This window comes from Gobio gobio (assembly GCF_949357685.1).
Source record: "Gobio gobio genome assembly, chromosome: 7".
Classification (NCBI taxonomy): Eukaryota; Metazoa; Chordata; class Actinopteri; order Cypriniformes; family Gobionidae; genus Gobio; species Gobio gobio.
In genome coordinates this window covers 18618826-18644902 of record NC_137103.1, presented here as the reverse complement: position 1 = coordinate 18644902, position 26077 = coordinate 18618826, and the positions used below count along the sequence as shown (strand labels likewise).

Genomic DNA, 26077 nt, shown 5'->3' with positions numbered 1-26077 from the left:
TACTTTCGTTTTTTGGGGCACTCTCCCTCTGCCATGGCGCTCCAGTTTCTAGATACACTGAACTGATTAATTCGGTTCGGGAGAAGAGATAAAAGCCCGCCCACACTGACAATTGATTGTTTGACTTACCGAAACAAGCCAATCAGGATGCTCTCCGTCTTACATGCGCTTCATTAGGTGCACACCAGCACACACACGCAAGGTCTCTCGCTCTCTCTCCCTCTCTGCCGTGCACGCGTGCACAGTTTGCGGTAAATTTTTACCTCTTACCGCTACAAATCTGACTCCGTTTAGGTCTGCTCTGCCGTCTTGTTACACGTCAGTAACAGCGAAACATGGCCAATGAGGGAGAGGAGAGAAGTGGAGATTTATGATTGATTGTTTAGTGTTTTGTTATTGTGTGAGTGTGACAAGCTCTGTTGTGACCAATAACGCGTGAACGCAGCATGATCTGAGGGAAATACACGGAAGTGAATCGCCAACATTAAGAAATGAGATCGCATTTATGTTTGAATCGAGATCGTGATTTTTTTTCCCGATTAATCGTGCAGCCCTAGTCACAATACCAGTACAAGTACAAATTCACAATTACCATAATTTTCATAATAGGCTCACATCACTATTCTCATTATGACTGGCTTGACGATGCATATACAGTATGCGGTGACATCACTTATGTTGTCACTACTCATATTATTCATGTATTTACTCATTACTCATGTATTTTAGCAAATGATCATGCTTTATTCTCCTTGTTTGTTGATCAGTGGTTCATTGCTTCTTTTACTATCCTCCGCAGACATACATTGGCAGTGTGGTGATCTCAATGAACCCCTACAAGTCCCTTCCCATCTACACGGCAGAAAAGGTGGAGGAGTATCGCAACAGGAACTTCTATGAGCTCAGTCCACATATGTGAGTTTAGAATCCTTCTCATCCATTGACCTCTGTGTTGCACGAGTACACAAAATTAGTGTAGAGTCACTTGACTCCGCCCCAATCCAGTCTGCGGCATGGAAGCAACATGGAGGCAAACTCAAACACAGAGTCAACACACATACAGACAGCACGCCAGCCCCAAAGATCACTTTGACAACGTCCTTGTCAATTGTATGTGTTTAAAGGCTTGCCAGTTTGAACATTTAAGTGATTTTTACCTCATTCAAGAACAACAACATTGGATGTGTATCATTTATATTGAACTAATGCGCTGATATATTGTGGCACACGAACACTTAGACAGACAGTTGCTCGCACATAACGTGAAGGTAGCCCAGAAACTCATTGTCAACGCTGTCCTGTGATTCATCACAAAAGTAGCTTAAAAATTCAACAGTTATAGCATACATTACTTTCCTTCAATTCAAATTTCAAAGTTTAAAGTTAGTTTCCTTCAATTATTTTAAAATTACAAAAATAAGAAATGCACTCTTTCATTAGAAAAGAAAAAATATCCCACCTTTAACAGTTGAGTATATTTACTGTACAAACCTTGTCAGTGAATGAGGGCAAGAAAAAAGCTAAAAACAAAATCGTTCATTAATCGTAATCCAGGTAAAATGTTAAATTAATAGCGTCATATCATCCAGCCCTAATTTTGAGCCAATATTGTATATTTATCAGACAATTTATTAGCTATTCAGTTGTTTCTGCCTGTTTTACATTTTAGTTTTTTGCACTAAAGTTATCAACCGTTAGCAATAAATTATGGCAACGATTTTAAATTTAAAAAAAAAATTTAGCCTTTATGGTCAAAAGAGCACAAACTTGAGAAAATCGGTTCAGACATGAATACACAGGGTTGGGAAAGCCATGTAGCTTTTATAAAGCACCTTAATCGATAATAATATGAAAGTCCCCCAGCGGTGTCATGTTTGCAGAAGTGCATTTGCGGAGTAGTTGTGCATAAACAGTGTACTATATCCACTCGACCCCTGAGACATGATGTCCAGCCCTGCTGCCGGGGGAGGGGCTACTCACTGTCCTGCTCCAGCTAATGACCATCTGTCTCTCTAGAGGGCTGCCAGCCGCCTGACCAGACTGCCAAATCAAAACAAAGCAGTCTGCTTTGTTTGATCGGCAGATGCACACTTGCTCTCCTAAAAACATCATGGCCAGATCTAACTCTCAAAACAAGAGCCATTGAGAATGGAATTGTTGCTCCAATATGCTTTTCTTACTCATTCTATATACTCCCCTGGAAAATTTCAAATAAACAGCTGTGTACAGATCATCTTTTTTTAATGATCTTTTGATACTTCCGCCTGTTTGCTCTCCTCATGTTTCTAAATTGACCTTTCTGTTTCTGGGCTCATCATGTTCTCCTGCTTTAGGTAAATGTATGCTGTGGTATGTGAGTTCTCCTTCAGTCTTAGATCCTTCCATATTGTTTTAGTCTTAGCACTGTTACAGTGATGTCAGGGTCGATGCTCCTCTGATCTGAAGCCAGGCTCTGAGCTCATTCCAGGGCAGCTGCTTTTCCTGTCATGCCTGAGAAGCAGACCTCTTAGAAGGCTCAGGGTTTACAGGCTTCCCGGGCTCATACATTCAGGCGTCCTGGGACAATGGGCCGTAACCGGTTCTGTTAACAGCACAAACTGTTGTGGCTGTTAGGGGCTGTTTTTATGATCATCACCTCATCACCTCTGTAAACAGCAGTCAGGCAGGGGAAGTAGTGCAATGGCCCTACTTTCAAGGTTTTGGGTACGTTTCTGTCAAGTCTGTGCTTGTTTTATCATTTGAAATATTATGAAGAGCTTAGTGTCATTTAGCCAGACTTTAACTTGTGGAAAGGTGTATAGTCTGGGGGGGCATTCAAACTCCGACTGATAAAATAATCTTTTACATTTCATATAAAGTTCTTCAGCTAACATAGTGTATAGATCGTAATTTTGGACGCAACCAAAGTTTTCAGGGATACTAGGCTGTCTCTCAAATTGCCCCCATACCATTATATAGTGCAATGTCTACATTTAACACTGTGAGCCTTGGTTCTCAATTCTGATTTATTGCTCCGATTCGTTTTGTTTTTTGTAGCTGTTCACATTGTTGTATTAAATGTGGCCAATGTCAGATTCCAGTGCGACCAGATCATGGTCCTGAACTGACCAGCATGCACAAAAGAATGATAAAAGACATCACACAGCATGCTGTCATATGGAAGGAAACACGGAGGACATTAAAGTAAGCGATTAGGTGTTTATTTATATTGTAAGCTGCCGTAGAAGCCAGCGAATTTATGCAATGGCAATGTAAAGTAAAATAAAATAAAAAGACGGGGATGCGAAAAAAGAGAGCTGTTTTTAAACAGTTATGATACAAGCCCTCATGTTTTGCTTGTATATAGAGCTGTCACTGTAATACTTGTGAGCTTTGACACATCACTGTCCTTCACTGACTACCTTTCGCAACTCTAACAAAGGGTATGTAAAATCTTTGAAGTGACTTCCATGAGAGTAGTTCAGTTGTGAATAATGTTGCTCTACAGTGACAAAAGTCGCATTAATTCTGATATGACTGTTCAGACTGCGTTCGCATTGCAAAACATCCGACCTGTATTGGATTTAGTACCACATATGGAACTGCCACAAATCGGAATTGAAAAGATCAGATTCCAAGTGGTTTATGCTGAGAAAATCAGATCGGAGTCAGATGTTAGCAAAAAAATCGGATTTGAGTCCTGTTTGCCTGCAGTCTGAGTGTAGCCTATTTAAGGGGACGGTCATTTGTAGTGCGATCTGAAACCATGGTGGATATTATAGAGTGCCCTCATTAAATCCCTTTAATGCACCTAAATATCAAGTGTACAACCGATGTACACTTAACGGCTAGCTGCTAGAATACCCAAGCACTAGCACTTATGCTCTACCCAGCAAAGCACATCTGGCCCACTCCTGTCCTAATTTGCTCACTGGTTTTTATTCGCTCATTCAGTGGACTATATTAGTGGAACTTCCAGGCAAGTGTGCTGGGTAAGTTGGAGCTAAACTCTTAAGGACACTGGCCTTCCAGAAGCCAGACTGGACACCCTTATTAGTGGACTAGTTGAGGAATATAGGGCATAGGGTATAGAGAGTGATTTTAAGATGGAACCCTAGAAACTTCTAGGCAAATTGGAGCTAAACTTTTCAGGACATTGGCCCTCAAGGATCAGGACTGGACACCCTGGGTATAGTGTGTTTTAGTCCTAAGAATCATTCTTATCTTGGATGAGAGGTTTGGATTAAGGTATCTTTTAATTAGGTCCTCCTAAAAAACTGTGAAGTTCTTCAAGTGAGGTCTTTGTAAAAGACTCCATAATTATATCTAATTAATCTCCAAGTCAGGCCATCTGCTTGGGGTTATTGTGGTAGATCTTTTGTAACATGAGACTATGACTATGGTTTGGAAGTTGTCCTTCCCAAATCATATTTCCATATCCACAAAGAGGTCACGTAGCCCTCAACAATTTTAACAGCTATTCATGACTGTTGGGGTTTATATGGTCAGTTGTGTGTATTTGCTGTATCGTGATACTGCATGTGATATGATTGCTCTTCATCCACTGTGGTATGTAAACCCTAGGATCTTCATCTAATCATGCACAAACAACAAGTTTATCTCACTAAAATCTAAAAGCTATCACTAGCTTTCCTAGAGTTCAGGGCACTCGGTCAAAGCTGAATGATCTTTTCCAAAGGCAAGTACAAACTTAGCAGCTTGACAGGCCATTCTGTTAGCTGAAGAACCCGATGAAATTAAATAAAAACAGGATTAATCTCTAGAAGATAATCTGCAAGTCCACATTAAATTCCTTGCACACTTAAATCTTGGGTTATATATTTTTTTAAGCTATCTGTAAATTATATCACCTGGGCAGAGCCATGCGATGACTCCACTGTGTTAAGACCACATTATCACTGCTGATTTTGAATTATGTATAACTACAAAGTGTTTTTGGAAGAGAACAGAGTGTGCAGATGGGCCATTGAGAGCTCATATGCCCACCGTGTCCAGTTGCAAGAAATCTCTTAAGTTAGCAAATCAATTGTAAAGGTATTATCTCTAGGTTTTCTTTACATTAGGGGTTTGTTGGAACTTGTAGATGAGCTTCATTGGTGGTCGAGCCATAGAGACAATTAAGTGGGTGAGACCACCATGCTCACTAATCACCGCAAATGGTAGCGAGCTTAAAGACGCTCTCTGGAGGTGACAAACATCTGCTGGTTGCCTCTATATCCTAACGAGAGCTATGTGCCCTCACAAGAGGTCTAATTAACAGAGCAATCTGACAGCTCAGAGAAGACTGGAGCAGGAATGGGAAGATATTATTTTGTGAAATCCAGTTCTATAATTTCATGGTATAGGATTGGGTTATGATTTTGCTGTATCATTATTGTTAAATTTCATATCCAACAAAAGCATCACAAATTTAAGCAACATTGTGAATATGGCATTGATATTGATTTGCCTTGTATTTTATTGATTCATTTTGCAGTCCTTCCTTGTTTCGTGACTTGTTAGTATGACAGTAAGTCCTGTTTCAATTAATTGTTTGATCGATTTGTCTCATCACTCAAAAATGTTCACAGAAGTGTCTGTGTAGCATTTTTTTTATATATATTTAAAGGTTTTAGTAATTAACATTTTTATATTGTAACGGTTCTCTGTTAAAAATCGAACATCGTTCTCCACCCACGGTTCGGCACGCACTTGCACCGTGGGTAATCTCCAATCTGATTGACGCATCTATAAAATGGTTTGTTGAAAAATAACGCCTCCAGACAGCATGCGAATACTTAATTGAGTTAGCTTTCTCATCTTCTTAAGCATGAATGACAAATTCACACAAAATTATGTCCAAAGCATGCCTGTCTTAGTGAGTTTCCTATAGTTGGTTATGTCTTAATGCATAGATCTTACATTCACTTAATGTCTTAAAGTGACAGCAGCCTTATATACCTGCTGCTGTCTTTTTTTAAATGTTCATCAAACAACAAAAGACTAAGAAATCACTGGATAATTTTAATAAACATTCATTTTTATTTAATTTATACAGTGAAGTGAAGTGCAGTGTTATTTTACATTTGATGTCAATTTCTGTACCTGAAAAATGTTAGACCTACCTGAAAAACCTGAAAAGCACTGATTGAATTTATTTATATATATATATATATATATATATATATATATATATATATATATATATATATATATATATATATATATATATATATATATATATATATATATATATATATATATATATATATTACATACATACATACATATGTGTGTGTGTGTGTGTGTATATATATATATATATTATATATGTATGTTATAAATGTATTTTTTTCTCTTTTCTATATTTCTCCTCTGCTCTAGCTTTCTTTCCTGTAAACATGGCATTGTAAACTACGAATATCGTTGACTCCGTGACCATTTGCTTATGCTCCTCTATTGTAAGTTGCTTTGAATAAGAGTCTGCTAAATGCATAAATGTAAATGTTTTATCATCATCATCATTATTACAATAAACACTGTTTGGTAGAAGTGACAGTTACCCTCATAAAAACATCTGCTTCAAAAAAAATCCATGCATGTGGAGGTTAATCAGAAGCTTGAAAATGTATTCGATAGGATGTTTGGAAATGCTCTGCATTGGATCTTATCTGACCGCTGGAATGTGAGCTTAAACTTTGGTGTTGGGATGGTTTTAGTAATGACCCAGGGTGAGTGTGAAATGCTTCATTCTGGCAACCACACATGGTTCAAGAGCCCCGGTGTCACCTCTCCCTCCCAAACATTTCTCTGCTGTCTTTGGCTTAGGGGCCATCTGTGTGTGGTAAGAGCAATTCAGTTGAATCAGACTGTGAATGAGGTTGTCTGTGTTCAGAATTCTCATCTTTTTTTTAAGGGTGAACTGTCCCTCCATTGGTCTGTATGACGTAACTGTCTGAGGTTCATGCAGAATGTTGTCCCATGTGTTCAGCACATTTTGCTTTTTAGCTTTACTAAACAGATTTTTTTAAATATAATTTTGGCCTGAAAGCGTTCTCAGGAACTTCTCGATTCAGACACCAACACTTTCTATTTCATAAATGACAATGATACGATGTCAATTGTTTAATTGACTTTTACAAGCACGATCACATTAGAACATTCAGATCAGAAAATGAATTTGCCGCTGCCGTTGACCATGAGAGTAGAGTCAGTAGACCATGAGCCTACAGTAGTCAGCCATTAATTCTCATAAATCAGTATTTTTTTTTTAGAAAAGTAGTCTTCAATAATGATTATATTAATGTTGTCATTTACCTTGATGAAATAGTTCACCTAAAAAAAAAAAAAACTTTTTTCCACCCTGGTGTCATTCCCAGTGTCAAGAACTTTCACACAGCTTTTTCCATACACTGACAGTTCTTAGTGAACACGAAAAGGACAAACACAAAGCACATTAGAATCAATCTATCAATAGGATCAAACCTGACTAGGCTGTATGGATGTGACGGTGAGGACATTTTCCCACCATTTTATCGACGTAACAACACCGGTAATACCGGTTTCACCATGGGGTTTAAATGGCAGAATTGCGGCTAATTCGAAAGCTGAGTGTTTAAGACCGACTGGGAAGAGAGGTGCTGCAATCATGAAAATATGTTTAAAAATAATGCATTCTTTATACAATCAAGCACGAAAACCTATTCTAGTACATCCCAAAAACAAAATCAAGACTTCATAAAAGGGCAAAATAGGACCCCTTTAATGAACATATGTTTAGACATAGGTCTTGCCGCAGGCTTGGTGATTCATTACCTGATACTTAACCACAGCACACACATTGTCTTCATTAAATGGACAAGCTTTGCCAAATGCTTTAGACAAGCATTGTCTGTCTAGTCATCTTTGAAACAGTCATTGGCCATTTGTAATGACTAGGTGGCCTCCTTCTTTCCTCTGGGGTCTTCTGTTTCCTGTGTGCCTGCTTGCACCTGCTACCCAATACTGCTCATCCCTCAGCAGTGAGTTTGCGGCTGTGTTCCAGTCTATTAGGCCTAATTGTATTTGATTAGAGAGGAGCAAAATAAGTAGCATTAAGGCCTGTTCACACCGATATTTGGATAATGAAGCATACTGCCATAAAAAAATTGTCTTGTGACATTCTTGTCTATGAACCATTTAGCTGGGTGCGGATTTTTAAGCAATTTCAAAAACTTAAATGTTCTAGTAAAGTGTGGATTTTTGTTTTTGTGGTCTTGTTCTTCAGTCTGATAGATTTAAGCTGCAGACACCTGGGATTTTTAAATCGGGCAGATTTACTCTGAATTTTTCATCCATGCAGGGCACTCAGCCATCAATCTAATCACAGTAGCTTTTGTATTTAGATAGCTGTAGATATTTATTGTTGGAATTGCCTGATCATCACAGGTTTAACCCTGTAAATTCTGACAAATGAAATAATAGTCAGAAAAAAAATTATATATTTATATATTTATTTAAAATGGAATGGTTTACTTACTTGAAGAAAATACTTTTTTTTAAAAACAAGTAAGGTGCAGATATATACTAGTTTTATAGTTTTTGGGGCTGCTCACCAATTACCAGTCACTGGAAGCAGTATTGGCGGGTACTGAACAACAAAATAAATAAGCCAACTATTCTTAAAAACAATGTATTTTAAAAAGTATTTTAAAAAGAATTGTTAATGAATTGACAACTCTATAAATATCAATTGTCTCTCTATATCTCCCAGTAATGCGTATACAAGATAGATAATATTTAATTGCTCACTTTTATGACCAAATAAAAAAAATGGTGAACTATTCTTCTTGTGCTTTTAAAGCCCATTTTAGAATACTTTTCTTGTTTCCTTAAGAAGAAATCATATTTGGGTTGTGCCATGTTGAACCTTTTAGTTAAGGCAATTCAGTCTGATATTATCCAGGCATTTTACTCCTACTTGTAGGCCAGGGATGGGTGTACATGTAATTTGTGTATTTTTAATGTTGTGTTGATTATCCATGAACTATAACATTAGCCTTTACTAGTGTAGGGTGTGTCTCTTTACAAGCAGAGAAAGCAATGTAGAATTTACAGGATGGATTAAAATTTAAATCATTATTTAAACCCAGAATCAGGCGTCATCATGGACTGCATTTATATAGCGCTTTTAACAGACCTACAGCCATCCAAAGCTCTTTACATTTTGCCTCACATTCACACACCGACGGTGGTGTCAGCCATGCAAGGCGCCATCCAGCTCGTCGGGAGCAGCTGGGGTTAGGTATCTTGCTCATGGACACCTCGGCACTTGGTCAGGTGGAACCGGGGATCCAACCACCAACCTTCCACTGAGCCACTGCCGCCTGTGTGCAGGAGACACTTTTATTTGACTTAGTCTCTCACTGCCACATCTCACACACATATGGGAAGCAGGAGGCAGGTTTCATCCAGGGTGTGGGCCAGATGTCTGCTTCTCTCATCACGCCTATTCCTAAACTCTAGACTGGCACAAACTTGCTGAAACTGCTGCCTAAAGGGGTTGTATAATGAGCAATCACAAAGAACTAATGAGAGATACAAGTTTAGAAGTTCATCAAGCCTTGAGCCTTTTCTGCGTGTAGCACCTTCTACTCTGCAGATCCAGTATCCCAGTGTTAGATGGGCAACTGAAATATATTTTTTAAAAGATCTCTGATCATTTCAGTCTGATGCTAACTGATATCTGCTCTTTCGTGCCATACAGTATGTATGTTAATTATAGTCAAAGTGCTTTAAATAAAGAGATTTTTTTTTGTACAATTTTACACAAAATGAATACGATTAAATGATCATAGCGGCTATATGGCAATGCTTGTGGAAAACCTACAGTACCACATTTTTGTCTCTTCAGCTGTTTGTGTACGAATGTAGGCAATAAGGAAATGTTCAGCTACCTCTGCTGTTTACAGAGCTGCTACAGTTGTTTGCTTTCCCAGAATCCCTTTACGATCCAGGGTTTTACTGAAAATAGCCGATTACTTTCTCCCTACATTGTGAAATGTAAATTGCTTAGGTTTGTGTGGTATTTCAGTTCAGTGAGGTTGTCATAAGGATTATTAATCGCCCAGTCAATCATGAGCAAAGTTCTAAGGTGTATATCGTACATAAATGATAGTTTATGCACAATCTGCCTTTGCATTTAGCCAAGATCTTACCAAGGTCACATTTTACAATCTGATAAGCAGCAATTGTAAAGGACAGAAAAAGAACAATGACCTAAGTCTCTTTCTGCGTTTAATTCAAATAATTTTCTTCACTATCACTTAAGCACCGTTTCATAAGCTGCCAGTGACTCTTCATTGTTGCTCATCCCACACATGCTTACAGGTAATATTGTATAACAAGTGGTGGCAAATAGTTTTTAACATTTACATGGACATTTAAGTGAGTGTGTCATCCTGGTTATTGTTATCAGTGGTGGCTTTTAGCACAGAGAGAGGTGAACTCTGGACTTTGCATTGGCAGACATGCTCTTTGGTAGAGTGTGAAGCTTCTCTTCTCATGTAAATGTGGCCACCCACCCTCATCCTTTGGCAGTGAAAAACAAAGCTAACTGCCTCTGTCCCTGCAGTATTCACTGCCACAATCCAAAGCTGTATAAGTGTAAAAAAAAAAAAAAAAAACCTGATCTGGAGTATTATGTGGCCATAGGGATAAAATGAGGGAAATGCTCACTTTACAACTGGAAAGTCCCTTCTGTGGAATTGCATGAGAGTTTGAATATGTCGGCTCTGCACTGTTTGTTCTGGCTCAGGTTGTGTAATTACTAAATCACCTCCCCTCCGTCATCAATAGATATGCATCTGAATGCACACAAGTGTTTACACTTGTTTTGTCAGCCAGTTAAGTCAGTAAATTGTAGTAAAATGTCAATCCACATAGGAGATTGATGGGCTTTTCATTGATATTTGCTATGGTCAGTTTTTAATATGTAAATCTCTAACAGATAAATATTTAAATCATTGAATGCTTAGTACCTTTTGGAAATCCTGTCCAGCATTTAAACAAAACACACAGGACTTAATCTGTGTGCCGAGTTTCCTGTGTGGACTGTTTTGCCCTGTGTGGACTGGATTTATAATTTGTATTTGTTACATGTCGAGAACTATGGTATGTCATGAACTTGGCCTCAGCCAGTGTTTGCTTTTCTCATGGTTTGCATTCTTGCTTTGACTTTTCTTGGTTTCTCAGGATTGCAGCAATGACTTCACATCTTGACTTTACACTTGACCTTCATTTTTTTCACGCATGGAGACGAACGCTTGTGTTTGAAATAATTTCTTTAAAGTCCCAGTGAACCGGAAGTTGCAACTGATTTTATTTCAGTGCTGTGACGCATTTCCAAGTGAAACGAAATATTGAATAGAGGGCAGGGTTTTACTTCAGCGCTCCTCCTCTCCATCTCTCGCTCATAGCAGACTAACAGTTGGAGGGGAGTGGTCTGGTTAAGGATATTCAAACCCTAGCTGTCAAAATGACGTCATCGGAAAAGGAGGCATTCCAGACCGGAAATTATTTTTCAGATTTTGATTTAAAGATTACCACAGCAAAAAAAAAAAAATCTGTCTATTAACTTTCACTGATTAATTGTTCACCCTAAGACAAGTAATGTTTGCTAACAAAGTAAATAAGGTCGATTTTGATTTCATGAGGACTTTAAAGTAAAAACTGCAATGTCAAACCTTATTTCACTCTTCATAAGTTGAACACAATCTACTACTTTCTGTCATTTGAATAGCAAATTTCATCTTAGTACATATTATTGGAAGTGGCCTCTAATATTTAAATAATTTTTTGGCAGATATTCTGCTATACCATTATGAATATCTTATTGATTTAAATTACTAGCTATCAGAATTTCATTTTACTTCTTGGTCATAAACATCGGAAACTGCACCATATTTTTGTAATAAAAAAAATGGTCCTCCTTGAGCCATAAAATCCTGATGTATCAAATATGATATTCAATTAAAAAAAATTTTTAATGTATTTTCTAATAAATATTTTAGCTAATACTTTATTTTAATGTGACGTAGTTACACATTACTACATTTAGTAAATTATGGTAAATTATACTTATAACTACTAAAAATAAACCTAGCCATAACTCTATATTAAGTATATGTATTACTTATTATTGCTCAGTACTTAAGTACAATGTAACTACGTCATCTTAAAATAAAGTGTAACCATATTTTATTCTAAAGGTCCAATAATTATATCCATTAAAAAAAAGTTTTTTCTTAGTATTATTTCATATGTCAGGCTTTGCAGGGATAAATCACGCTGTTCACAAAAATGTCTTATTCATTCCTGCGAGACGTTCTGTAAACTTTTTGTTTACCGAAAAGTCAAAGCAGGCTTTGAGCTAGTCAGCCACGCTATATGTGCTAAGTTATGAGCATTATATAATCACCAGATTGCACCATTATAATTTTATTTATTTTGGCTTTCAAAATTTGAAGGTGACCCCTCTCCCAGCATGTTCACAATCCCTCTCCCTCATTTCCTGCCACGGGTTGGATAAACAAGCTTTGGCTCATGTAGAACAGCCTCCCCTTGGCCACAGCTAGCTTGTGCCACAATGGCATCATTTGTCATCTAGTTGGAGACTGCTTGCCTCCCCAAAAGCACTACATCCATTCAGGGTCATGCCCCCCATTGAGACATGTCAAGTGATGTATTTTTTTTGTGGCATGTTCAACCTATTCTTTCTTTGTACCACCCGTCCACCACATATGTGTGTGTGACCGTGTCACCCACTACATTGGCAAATTACATTTCTAGTTTGGGTTGTAGTCGACTTTTAAATATTGGAAAGTCATATCCTCTCCCTGAGCAGTGAGGATGAATTGATGAGAGAGGATGTTCTCTCTCTGGGGCATCAGGACACCAGAACACACAAATGTTTGTGCTGGGCCTCTAAAGCACGCTGTTATTTTGCATGGAATACATTTTAGTTCATCCGTTTTCCTGTGCATCGCCAAAAGCCGCCTTATAACTGCCTAGATGCCTAGACAGCATTTTAAGGCATCATAGATGTGCTCCCAATTTGAAGGCTGGTCATGCATGCAATGCTACCTTATGTTTCCCAAAAGAAGGTATATATGTTCCCTTAAAATGCATTCAACGGACAGCCCTTTTGGTTGGCCTAAATGCAAGTCTACATAAGTCTCCTGAAAGGACAGATGTAGGACACATGACAGAACATACAGTGAACAGACGTCAGGAAAGCGGAGTCAGTGCAGATAGAGAGAAGCAGCAAAGTCATCCGGTTTTGGGTGACTAAAAACAGACCGACAGTCAGTGTTTAAATGCACTCAGCAAATGGAAGATTAGAGTTGTTTGTTTTGTTTTGTTCTTTTTCCCCCAAATAAATCTTCAATGGAGAGTTGACCTCTCATCTTAATCCCAAAATGTGTCACAGCTTTAAATTAAGGCTTTGGCTGGAGAACTTTGTCTGGCAAAAACACTTCTATTGAACTGAGTCAGTTGTCTTATTTCTTATATTGTCTTATTTCATAGCTCTCAATATGGAAAAACATAACATCCTGTGGCTGTTACTCTCATAGGCTGTGCAATCCATGTGCATGTAGATACAGACACACTAAAGTCTATAAAACGAGCTAAATTTGTGCAGGAAGCAGCTGAGGTGTTTGTGGCCACCTGGTTGAATGCACTTGTTTTTTTCCGGCTTTCCTTCTCCGGGGCTTCTATGGTCCATTGTTTGATCCACTGCAGTCTGTGATCATTCCACCACAAGTAGGAAAACATTACTTCCTCTGTGACTCATTCAGAAGCAGATATGGATATCCTATTTCAGCGAGGTGTCCAGCACGCTAAGTTACATTTCACTTACTATGTGTTTTGCCCTTTGACCTTTGTTGTGAAGTAAATACTACAGAAAAAAAAACGAATTTAATAAAATAAAACATTATAAGTTGTCACATTACAAATACGGAAAAATTGTCATATTTTTACACCGATATTCAAGGAACATATATTAATAGAACTAAATTATTTTCCTGACACTTTTGAAAGAAGTTTCTTGAATGTCTGCATTCTGTAAATTAATGGCTGACTCAAGATCGCAAGACTCAAAATCAGATTTGAACTTGATTTAAATAGTTATTGATTTGAAGTAATCTAACGACTCACTAACTGAATCGATCTGTCTGCTGGATTTTACTTTTGGCATTTCCAACACAAAAAATAAACCAAGAACTGTAACATGGTTGAGGCACATTCAGAATAGAGTTTTGTAATAATTATAATTTAAACAAATGTAAATTTAAAAAAAAGTATATATTTTTTTTACTTGTTTTCTCAATATCAAATAATTATGTGGAATCAAAACCAACACGTTATCTAGATGTGACCGTATCGTACAGTGTAAATGTATCACTTCTACAGAAAAGCTCTGTACAATAACAGCATTGATGCCGGCTGTATTTTGGGTGTTCCTGCCCTCGTGATCAGTTTTCCCTTTTATGTAGAACTATGGGTGGTAGGAACATACTATTTTCTGCCGTGTGCCTCATGTTGCGGATTTGGGCCTTACCACAGCCTTAAGCCAAACTGAAATTACCATTCAATCTCCTGTAGGCCATGTGCTAAAGGCCATCCCTCCTCCATTCATCATGAAGCTCTCATTCAGCTCCTGGTCAGATGTGGATGCAAGATTTCTAAGTCTTATATCAGTCAGAGTGATGCATGTATACTGTAGAAATGGCTCCCTAGACTTAGCAAACTGACCCCTCTGTCCTGACCTTGTGATTATTGCGCAGAGACCTTTTAACTGCAGATGTTCTCACTTTTCTCTTAATTTCCTCTCTCCGCACATGGTGTGGCTCCAGGCGGGGCGTGAAGACATTTCGAAGAACATCTAATGATTCCCTGGCCTTTGAATGCAAACCAAAACTCAATTTTAGCTCAAAGTTGGATCAGGACAAATACCACACACGCGTCTCCTCCCTTTTGTCATTGGAAGAGTTCTTGTCTTTTTTTATTGCTCTTTATAGACTGACTGTGGAAGCCTAAATGGTCCATTCATATTCAGATTTAAGGTATTCATATTCACATTGACCCGCAACCACTTAAAGAGGTTTTGTAGTGCATGCTGGGACAGCCTAAAGCATCCCGATGGTCCAGATCTGCCACTTTAGCAAATTTCCTTCAATGGGACCCTGTCCCCTCCCATGTTTCTCTGTCAGGGTTTGGGTAATTGTATTATGCTTCTCTTTTGTTTGGGTCATGTCGAGCGTTTTGGCCACCTCACAAAGCTCAAACATCTGCTCCCTAGGCTGTGCACGTTTCTGCATTGATGTAATACCCCGTTCCATTTCTGTCTCTCCTAGTCCTACTCTTCACTTTTCTTCTCCCAGACCTCCGCCCAGAGCTCAAACCAGCATCAAATGGACTCATATTGTGGGTTTAGTTCTCGTTGCAGTTTCTGGAGTGTCAGTCTGTTCCATTCAAGATTTAGTTTGGAGTGTTAATAATAATAATACTTAATAGATTATTATCTTAATATTTAAATGAAGGCTCTATTCCAAAACGCTGCTTTGTTGTCTGACAGGCATTTGCAGTGATAGTTATTCATTTTAAATTAGTTTCATATTTATTTTGAGTGATGGCGACTATTCACTCTGTTCTGTATGAAGTTGCAAATTAAAAGTGACATGATATAGTGAATACTAGAGCTGTGGAATATAATCGTTTTTAAAATGCATTACAATACTGATGCGAGCGATTCTGCATCGAAGCATAATTTAAAAAAAAAAATGTATGTACTTTAAATAGGTTTGTTAGTAATGCATATTAATGTGCTTTTTTATTGTAAATAAAGTACACCTCAGACAGCATGCTTGAACGGTCAGATACACAGAATTTTTTCTAAATATCTGTCTTGGCGAGTATTCTCATAAACATTGTTGGTTATGTCTTAAGTCAAGTCAACTTTATTTATATAGCGCTTTTAACAATGCAGATTGTTTCAATGCAGCTTCACAGTGTTAAACAGGAAAATAATGCAACAGAATTTTATTCAGCCGTATAGCCGTTCTGGAGAAAACGGTGATGTCATCAGTTCATTTCAATTAACATACAGTGACAATGTGGGCTTTAGATCAGTAATTAGATCAGTAATTTAGTTTATATGGCTAATTTAGTTTAATAATTAGATTTATTTGGATATTTAGTTGCCCCAAATGAGCAAGCCAAGCCAGAGGTGACAGTGGACAGTGGCAAGGAAACCAAAACCCCATCAGGTGACCTAATGGAGAAAAATAAACCTTGGGAGAAACCAGGCTCAGTCGGGGTGCCAGTTCTCCTCTGGCCAATTAACAAACAGCGTATGATTATTATTCTGACAACTTTACAGGTCAGAGGTCATAATAGATCGGAATATTCGAAAGATCGGAGGCAACACGCCGGAGACGGGTTTATTGAGGATGATGTGTCGATTAAACAATTATTAAATAGGAATAATCAAAATATCGGAGTTCTCATGCCGGAGACAGGTTTATTGAGGATGCCGTATTGATGAAACAAATATTAAAGTGCAATATTCGAAAGATCGGAGGCAACACGCCGGAAACGGGTTTATTGAGGATGACATATCGATTTAACAATTATTAAATAGGAATATTCGAACAATCGGAGTCATCACGCCGGAGACGGGTTTATTGAGGATGCCGTGTCGATGAGGCAATTTCAGGGGGAGTCTAATTGACACGGTCTCTGCAGACACTTCATGATCATGCGTTGATCTTGTCTGGGCGCAGGTCCACCATCTGAACTGGATACGGCCCAGATCCGGCTGACTGCAGTAGACCTCGGGATAAAACAGAGAGACAAACATTAGCGTAGATGCCATTCTTCTGATAATGGGAAGTTATGGGAAGAAAATACAAGACCTTTTTAAAGCTACACTATGTAACTTTTCCGTCCACTAGAGGTCGCCTGTTCAAAACAAAGGCGTAGTTTAATGACGCCACGTTTGAGCGCAGAATCTTGGGACATGTGGTCTTCACCTCACAGCCGGTGGAAAAGAGTCAGGATAGGACTGGGGCAGAAATCATGTTCATGGATGCGATTATTAACATTACTGTAGTATAAAGCAGAGCAGGACCGAGTGTTGTGGAGCTGAGCAAGGCCGCAGGAGCGATTGAAGAGCGGGACTGTTATTATGGCATAGTTGCCGGCGGGACTTTTATTATGACATGGTCGTCGGCGCCACTTCCTCTTTTCCAGCCATGAGTATAAGGTAGCGCAACTCTGTTTATCGTATTAGATATATCTGAGTGTGTTGAAAAGGAAGTTATGACGTTCACTCGGCGGCGGCTGCTTTGACACTTGTTCACACTGCAGTGAGAGTAAAGCGTTTCTGCTAAATAAAACCGGAAACCAAGGGTAACGCAGATATGAAGCAATCGACAGGCGACTCCCTCAAACGCATAGCTCACACGTCCCGGTTCCTTGGTTAAAATAGCAATTTCTCACGATTTGCAAATAGTTGGAAACATTTGGGATATAGTACTCAACTGAACAAAATATATAACACTGGCCTAGTGGGTTTTGGATATTTTTAACTATAATTTGCATCTATATATTCCCATTTTTAAACAGATTTAAATAACAGGATATTTTCCTATTATTAAATTAAATATGCACTTATAAGCATATGACATTTTATTTACAGCATACAATCTTTGTTATTGACCACATGAACAGTGTGTTCCCAGGTGCGCAGGATCACAAAGCTCGCTCCTCCACCGTGAATAAATCACCATCCGAATGCACAAGTTTTATCACTGAGGTGGCATGTAAATGTATTACCAAAACAATTACCGTCCAAATAGGGCTAATGACACAATGCATGAATTATTACCCCTCTAAATCCCCAGTATGGGTAGGTTTAGGATTAGGTGTGAGGGTAGAATTAAGATTTGGGGGTGGGGTTAGGTAGTGGTTTCAATGGGTAATAATATGGCAGGGAGTCGAAATTCGACACAACACCCCACTGTTAATTCATGATTTCACGGTTATATGGTAGGGAGGGCTATTGCGCATCTTCTGAAAGAGTACAGAATCTTTAGATCAAAACACAGGTGAAGAAGCAGCAGAAACAAGTGCTAGAAGCATTGTTTATGCACATGTAAAATAATGCGATCATCTAACATTAAACAGCATTTAAATCAAAACTGCCTAATGTTACCGAGTGAAATGTCCACACAGAGAGTGGTATAATAGGACTGTGTAAGCTTTAGGAGTGTTAATGGTACATGAAAGTTTTGTGAAAATTATTTTAAAAAATGCTGTCCCTGGTTGGAAACATTTTTTAAAAATGCTGGTGGGGAAAGAGTTAATAATAATCCTGCTGCTGTCTGTCATTAATGTTAATCATGCAACAAAAGGAAAGAGGGAATCACTCACTGCTCTTGACTAAATAACTTTTTAACTTTAGTGTATTAATTAGAAATAAATGTATTAAAGACTAAGCAGTGATTTTTTTACATTAGATTGTTCAATTTCTGTATTTCTAATGCTAAAAAAGCAAAAGCACTCTTAATGAGTTTCTTTCTTATATTGTTTTTGTTCTACAGTTTTTTTCATCTTTGTTCTTATTTTTAATAACCAAGATAAAATAAATATATTGAGATTTAATAATATAGTAAATAATAAAATAATGTGCATTGAGAATAATTGTTTAATCGAATTGTTCCCCTCTGAATCGTAATCTAATCAAATAGTGAAGCAAGTGAAGGTTCACACTTCTAGTGACTACCAATAGGAGTTTGTCTGAAATAGTTGTTACTGCAGTTGAGTAAAAACACTTCTTTATACGTTACTGATTTGTAACACACTACACATGCAGCAACTTTGTGTGCCAGACAAATATCACTATTGATACGAAACCTACAGGAGTTTGGCTATACTTCTAGGATCTGACTGTACTAAAGCATCAAAGAAGGCAGCATAATCATCCTGCACACTTTTAGAACAGCCTACGATGCCTAAAAATGCTGTCTACGCTAGCAACTTGAAAGATTTTGAAGCCAAGTATTGCAATATGGTTGTTGTTTGTATGATATCTTAAATGATAAATTAACATTATTTTCATTGAGTTGAATAAGTCCTGACATCCTTTGACTTTTAGGGGCATTCCAGTGAAATTCTTAAGTTTCTGAATTACAGCATGCCACAACAGATAAGGCAGTTTTGTCATGGTCATTAAGAAGTATTTCATCAATTCCATTCATCTTGGAACACCTTGGACATCCTCATCATTGCCGTTTTTGTACACTATGACTGTATGTATACCACTATAGCTCCTCGTGAACCTGATGAATCCAGACTTGAAGGAGGGGAACTACATGCAGCATTTCCCTCACAATCAGACCTATTATTAGTGGTGGTTTTGGAAAATTCCTAAGTAATGATTGTTGAAAAGTACAGACTGTGAGGAAACTGGGAGGTACAATAAAATGGGATGAAATTAGCACTGTTTTGGGCCAATTTAGTTACAGCTGATCACTCAGCCTGGAGAGTGTCAGTCAGTAATGAAAGTATTCATGCCTAGTGTCGACAGAAGCCAAAAACCTACTCATACAGCCTGTGCCATACAAATGTGAACTGACACTGCTGCTATTGTCTTTTCCTATTCAAACAAATCATTTACAATTACATCACTGTTACAGAACTCACTGGGTTATAGGATAATATGACCCACTTTTCTATTGTTTACTGTCCTGGAATGTTTGTAGAATGAATCCACTTACATATTTTAATAAGATAGATATATCATGTTTGTTCGCATACAAACAGAGGAATTTTCTCAAGTGCTGTCAGCTGCTGATGCATCCATCATTAAAAAGAAAATGTAATGCAAAGCAAAATTATTCAACAGACTGATGGAGGATTGTGACCGAAAAATAAGGAGTTGTGCACAGCAGGAAAAAAAAACATATTGATATTGAATATTGAAAGCAGAGATTACTATTTTTGTAGCTTTATTGTATTATTTTTATGCAATATTATCAAGATGAATACATTTCTGAGTTTAATTCTAAGGACATTTTTGTGTACTTATGTTTGAATCACAATTTTGGTACTGTCTTGGGTCACCACTTGGTGTCCCATGTAAAATCTGGGCCCTAAAGCAGCACCAGTTAAGATCCCCTACCCTAATCCATTTGAACATAAATGTGACCTAGTGTTGTCCAGCTTTTAAACATATTGAATCCCTGGCGTCTGGCCAATCCACTGGCAATTTCCCCCTCTAAACCATGCACTGCGTGTTCTCTTATCGGAGCATTACAGAGAGTGTTCTCGATTTCTCGATCCTCATGTTAATAACAGGTCTAAATAGTTGGTCTAGAAGTAAATTGCTGATACAGATTCAGCAGAGCACTGAACACAAGACAGGTGCCTGATTGCAAATAAAAGTTTTGCTTTGCAGTTAAATTAACTTAAATATTCTCTCTCTCTCTTTTCAGTTATGCTCTGGCAGATGAGGCCTACCGGTCCCTGCGGGATCAAGATAAAGACCAGTGTATTCTCATCACTGGAGAGAGCGGGGCAGGAAAAACTGGTAAGACCCTTGAAAATACTTGAATCAAGCTAATCAGTAACAAATAACAGTAATGATGCAGCTAACTTTACTTTTACTGCTTTTGATATAGGATTTTGTAACTGTGATGTCATTTCCTGCTCCCTTGTGCTCATTCTTTTAATCCACTCATTCCTAAATTATCTCCAGTTAATCTCTTTAACAATGTCATCAAAGGATTATTTACCCACCACTATGCACTCTGTTGCCAACTTGCTCCTGTTGCATTTTACAGTAGTCCCATTGCATGGTCGTTGTGGAATAAGAGTTAGACTGTATGTAATAGATTCTGAATAGATTATCATTTAATATAGTTATATTAGTTAGACTAATCTGCAATCTAAAGTAATGACTTGTCAAGTCACCTTTATTTATATAGCGCTTTTCACAATACAGATTGTTTCAAAGCAGCTTTACAGTGTTAACAGGAAAATAATGCAACATAATTTGATTTGGCTGTACAGCCTTTCTGGAGAAAACCGTGATGTCATCCAGCTCAGTTCAATAATCATATAGTGTCAATGCGGGCAGATCAGTAACATAGATGAATAATTAGTGTAGTGTCCCCAACTAAGCAAGCCAAAAGTCAAAGGCTTTTAAATTAGTATTAATGTATTAAATTAATTTTGAGAACTAACTCTTCCTGTGTCAAACTGTTCATCTCGTGTGTTGGGAAACAGATCAAGATCTACAGTAACAGGTGCTGTGTTCCTTATAATTTATGAGCCAATCATAAATGTATTTGACGCTTTCATTTGGTTCCCATTCATTGTTTACATATGGAGACCATCTCATATTCTCCCATCACATAATTTTCCATTGTGTTTAGAATGTGTTTAACAATTGTGTGTAATAAAGTTGTGCCTGCCTATCGGTCTTTAAAATAAACATTTGCCTTTGAGAAAATAGAGATGATCAAGCCATGTATGACTTACTCAACATGCATATTAAATTGATAAAATAAAAAAAATGTATATATTGTAAAATAAAAGACACACTTCTACTGTAGTTTTTGAATTGCATGTGTTCATCTGACAAGCAGGTGTAATATAGTGGTCTTTTGACTGAACTTTTGCTTCTTTTAATGTCAGCTCAACTCAGTTATGTTCATTTTGAAGAAGTTATCTTGTTATTTTCCAAATGCTGGTATTTAACCACAGCTGTTTAGCAGTGCAGAACTGGACTCCCCTTGTTTTAAAATGACCATCTTACTGTGCCAACCATTAAAATCTAGGATGTCGAACAGTCAAAGCAATGAGATAAATGAGGATTGTGGTAATCCACACACTACAGACTAGAGAGCAAGGGATGATGAAAAACATTGACTGTTCGTCAAGGTGACTGTTAATTTCAAAATGCTCTTCTGTACTAATGAAAATCTACCACAGCTCAGAAATAAATTATATTAGGCTCTCTTATTCAGTATTCAGGATCCATGCTTAACCTATATGAAATTATGAGTTATTGCGTTATTTTCTATCTGCTTGATTATCACCGTCTCTTTATGTATTAGATTTTGATCAAAATGTTTCATAGTTTAAGTCCTGTGAATTGAGCACAGTCCAAAAATAGCCATAAATCTCTAAAACATAAGTGGGCGTCCTTCCCTTCAGAAACATTTCATATCAGCACTTCTGTGTGTAAGGCACTGCTCTCATAGACATGGGAAAGTCATCAAGCGTCGAACAAGATAAATCTTAAACAGCTATTTGTGCCAAGTAGATTTAAAGCATTTCATGTAAAAACTAAAACACAGTTTTAAACAAAAAGTTGTAAATAATTTGGGCATGTTTCACATGTTTTTTCAAAATGAACTAAAGGAAATCAATGTAACCATTTTCATGTATACCCATTTAATAATATTCAGCAATATTTGCCAACATTTACTTTTATTATATTTGTTAAGGCATGCTGGGACTTCTGTTCAAATTTTTGAATGAGAATCATTTAAACAAATAATTTGAACTGATTCACAGAAATAAATCTAACTTGCTAGGAATCTAACCAACTTAACCATTTTTTATATCTTCTATATATTATTTTTTTTGTTTTATTCTTTTAAGACATTTGATGCACAAGAATTCCCCTATTTTTGAGTTGTTCTGTCATCTCTTCTGAATTAATAGCAACAGCTCAATGTTGAAGACTCTTTAAACAGTTGATCTCATAGTTTGCTTTGACGGAATGGAGGAGTTTCAATGGGAAAGGCATTTGCTCCCTATTGGATGGGCAGAGTTGATGTAAAGGGGATTTTTGGAGGTGAGGTCTTGTCTAGAAGATGACCCCTGACCTTATTCTTCTGTGGTCTGTTTTTCAGAGGCCAGTAAGTTTGTGATGTCATATGTGGCGGCAGTGTGTGGGAAGGGCCAGGAAGTGAACAAAGTGAAGGAGCAGCTGCTTCAGTCCAATCCCGTGCTTGAGGGTGAGTTTTCCGTCTCCTCTGTTTTTGTACCAATTGTCTCATTCCCACCTTTAGGATATTCAGGTCCCTTGTCTTAAAACAACCATTTGTAATGTTCTTCATTACATGTTCTTCCATGTTCTTGTCTTGTCCAGATCTTTCAGATTCTTGAAGGTAAGTTTTGAAAGCAGATGGTTTGAGACCTACATCATATATATTTTCTAATGGGCCAAAAGTTCCCTAGACCCTGTTGGCAATCAGACAGTTGTGTTTTTATGTGGGGCCATGAACAGGAAATGCCCATAAGCGATGAGATGGAATAGGAATGCCCAGTGCTTCTTGGCAGCAGGACTCAAGTAAAGTCCCACATCTGTGAGAGTTTAGCTGCTGGAAGTAATGAGCCCCACACTGGGGGTCCTGCACATTTCCTGCTGCATGTTTCTCTATCGTAGAACTTCTGTGTATGTAGCTTAATGTATAGTATGAGGAGATTGCATTCAGAAAAAATATGCAAAAATGAGGGACATGTCACATTTAAAAATAAAGGATCTTTATTGACATCAATGGTTACATGAAGAACTTTTAACATCCATGGAACCTTTCCATTGCACAAAAGGTTCCTTTTATAGTGGAAAAAGGTTATTTTAGATTTTTAAAATGTTCTTCACTAATGACGCTTTTCCACTGCATTGTACGGCTTACTTAAATAGTACCACCTTGGTTGAGGTTCCAAGCGAGCCATACCGATACTAAAATGTGACGCGTAAACACTGCAGATCACAGATTGGTCAGAGAATCATCACTACCAGCATCATTGGATTTGCGACACGAGACTCCAAACCCACTAGAAACAAACGTCTTCGTCTTGCGGTGAAAAACATCCACATGCCGAGAATCAAGAACACCATTCCATCGATATGCTCCATTTCTCCTGTGTTGCGCATTTGTTTGTGTTGTGTTTTTGCTTGTTGCGTTTACGATGATGTCACGGCAGTACAGGCGGCGCAACCATAACGATCAGTCTATAATCCCACCCACTTTGATCTTTGATATGGTTCTAAACTGCAGTGGAAAAGCAAACCGAGCCAAAAAAAGCTCCAAGAAAAAAAAAATATTTTAAGAACTTTTCACTCAAAGATTCTTTGGGGAATCAGAAATTGGTTCTTTTGTGGCATCACTGTGAAAACGGCCGTTTAGAACCTTTATTTTTTAAGAGTGCTTAATTTAGTTACAGTAAAGTAAGTATTCAATCACAAAGCAGCAAAACAAAGTGTTTCATTAGAGAAGAAAATAGATCTGAAAGAAATATTGTATGCAGAAATCCCATAGTCATGGAAAACTTAGAATTTCAGGGAATTTTAAAGTTTACCAGGTCTGGAAAAGTCATAGAAAATAAACAAATTCTAAAAAGACTCTGTACAGTTTCTATAGTGGAAATTATATTTTTCTAGTTTTCTAGTTTCTACTATTTATATTTCATCAACTAGATCAGGGGCCGGCAATTTTTTGTCATTAAGTGTCATTTTGTGACACAACTTCCAAGTCAAAGTAAATCTCTGTACCTTTTTCAAATTTCTCTTAACATCTAGTAAAATATAATGTACTTATCCACAATCTAATTTAAGAATTATTTTGAAGTTGTTGGGGGGGTTTTTTGTCGTCACTGGAAAGGGAAGGTTACATTGCAGGATACAGTTTTATGTGCAATGTGCTGTTTTTTTTAAGGTAATCTGAATGTTCCATGCATACAGAACATTTGCATACTTAATGCAGTATACATACTATGTACTGCAGTAATATATTAGTATGCTTTTCTAAGGTCATCATGGGATCCCAGCGAATGCATGAACTGATAAAATGTAAACCGTGAACGCAACGAAAGTCACTTCAGATTAAAGTGTCTGCCAAATGTAAATTCCATTCAGTGTCAATGTTGAAAGATAGCTGAGAGGATTCAGGATACTTTTTTCTACCAAAAGACATCAGTCAAATTAGAAATGTAGTGCTGAATGAATATGGCATGACTAACTCACAACATGTTTTTCCACTGCAGCTTTTGGGAACGCCAAAACCGTGAGGAATGACAACTCGTCTCGATTTGTGAGTATCTCTTTCTTCCAGGCCGAATATTTTTCAACTGTTTTGATGCTGCTCCTCCCTCTAGTGCATGTTTGCTTTTAGATTAGATCAACATGGACTTTTGATCAGTGATGTGAACAGGCAAATAATTATATTGCTTTCTGTCAGCCCACCCTCAAACTGTTCTCTCTTATGCAATCCGTTTCTTGGGAGTTTGGTTGTGATTTGTTTATACAGTCTCCTTTTGCAGTACCACTTTGCTTTGTGTTCTGCTTCTTATTGACCGACACATCTGGCCCTATTCTGACACAGCAACAGAAGAGCAATAGCACTTCATGCTTGTGCATACAGCGGGATTCAAACAGAACCCAGTGTAACCTCTCTGGCAACCACCTCCCAGATGCCTTTGACTTTGCCAGAGTCTGTTCTGCTCGTTTTCTAGGATTTTTTTTCCTGTTGATAGACTCCCACAATGCCATTCAGCCCAACTCACAAAGATTAGCAAGCACAGTTAAATATCTCCATTTATGCAAATATGTTTGATGCTGCTCTTTGACAGTTTGGCTTTTCACGTCCTCCTGACCACACTAAATAAACATATATACTGAGCTATAGAGTGTGTACTTACAAAGGTCAGACCACACAGCATTGTCCGGCATGTGCTTTCAGAGGTTCAACACAGGTGCTGTTTAATTTACATAACAGGGTACATTTTGTAGTGGTTGGTGTTCATTCTCATTTACCAGATCTTAATTTTAGTAATTCATGGGTCAAAATTCACAAAAATTAGCTTGAGCACGCTTACTGGCTCTGCAACACCCACTTGAAACCATCAGTGTTGTATAACCATTTATTTTCACTGTAAAAAATGAATCATGGGTCTTGTAACTTTCACAAAATAAATTTCGGTGTTGTATAGAAAATATTAAGAACATTTCACTAATAAAACCAAGAGATACATTTTC

At 37.6% G+C, this 26077-nt stretch overlaps 1 protein-coding gene across 5 annotated transcripts in view; it reads left to right on the top strand.

Annotated features, from left to right (window-relative positions):
* Positions 1 to 26077, top strand: part of myo1b (myosin IB) — a 96771-nt gene that overhangs the window by 18680 nt on the left and 52014 nt on the right. For all 5 annotated transcript variants that reach the window (XM_079820931.1, XM_079820932.1, XM_079820929.1 and 2 more), the window contains exons 3-6: positions 800 to 915; positions 20520 to 20614; positions 22950 to 23054; positions 25087 to 25133. In XM_079820931.1, the coding sequence (XP_079677057.1) occupies positions 800 to 915; positions 20520 to 20614; positions 22950 to 23054; positions 25087 to 25133 (363 nt within the window). The remainder of the gene's footprint in view (positions 1 to 799; positions 916 to 20519; positions 20615 to 22949; positions 23055 to 25086; positions 25134 to 26077) is intronic.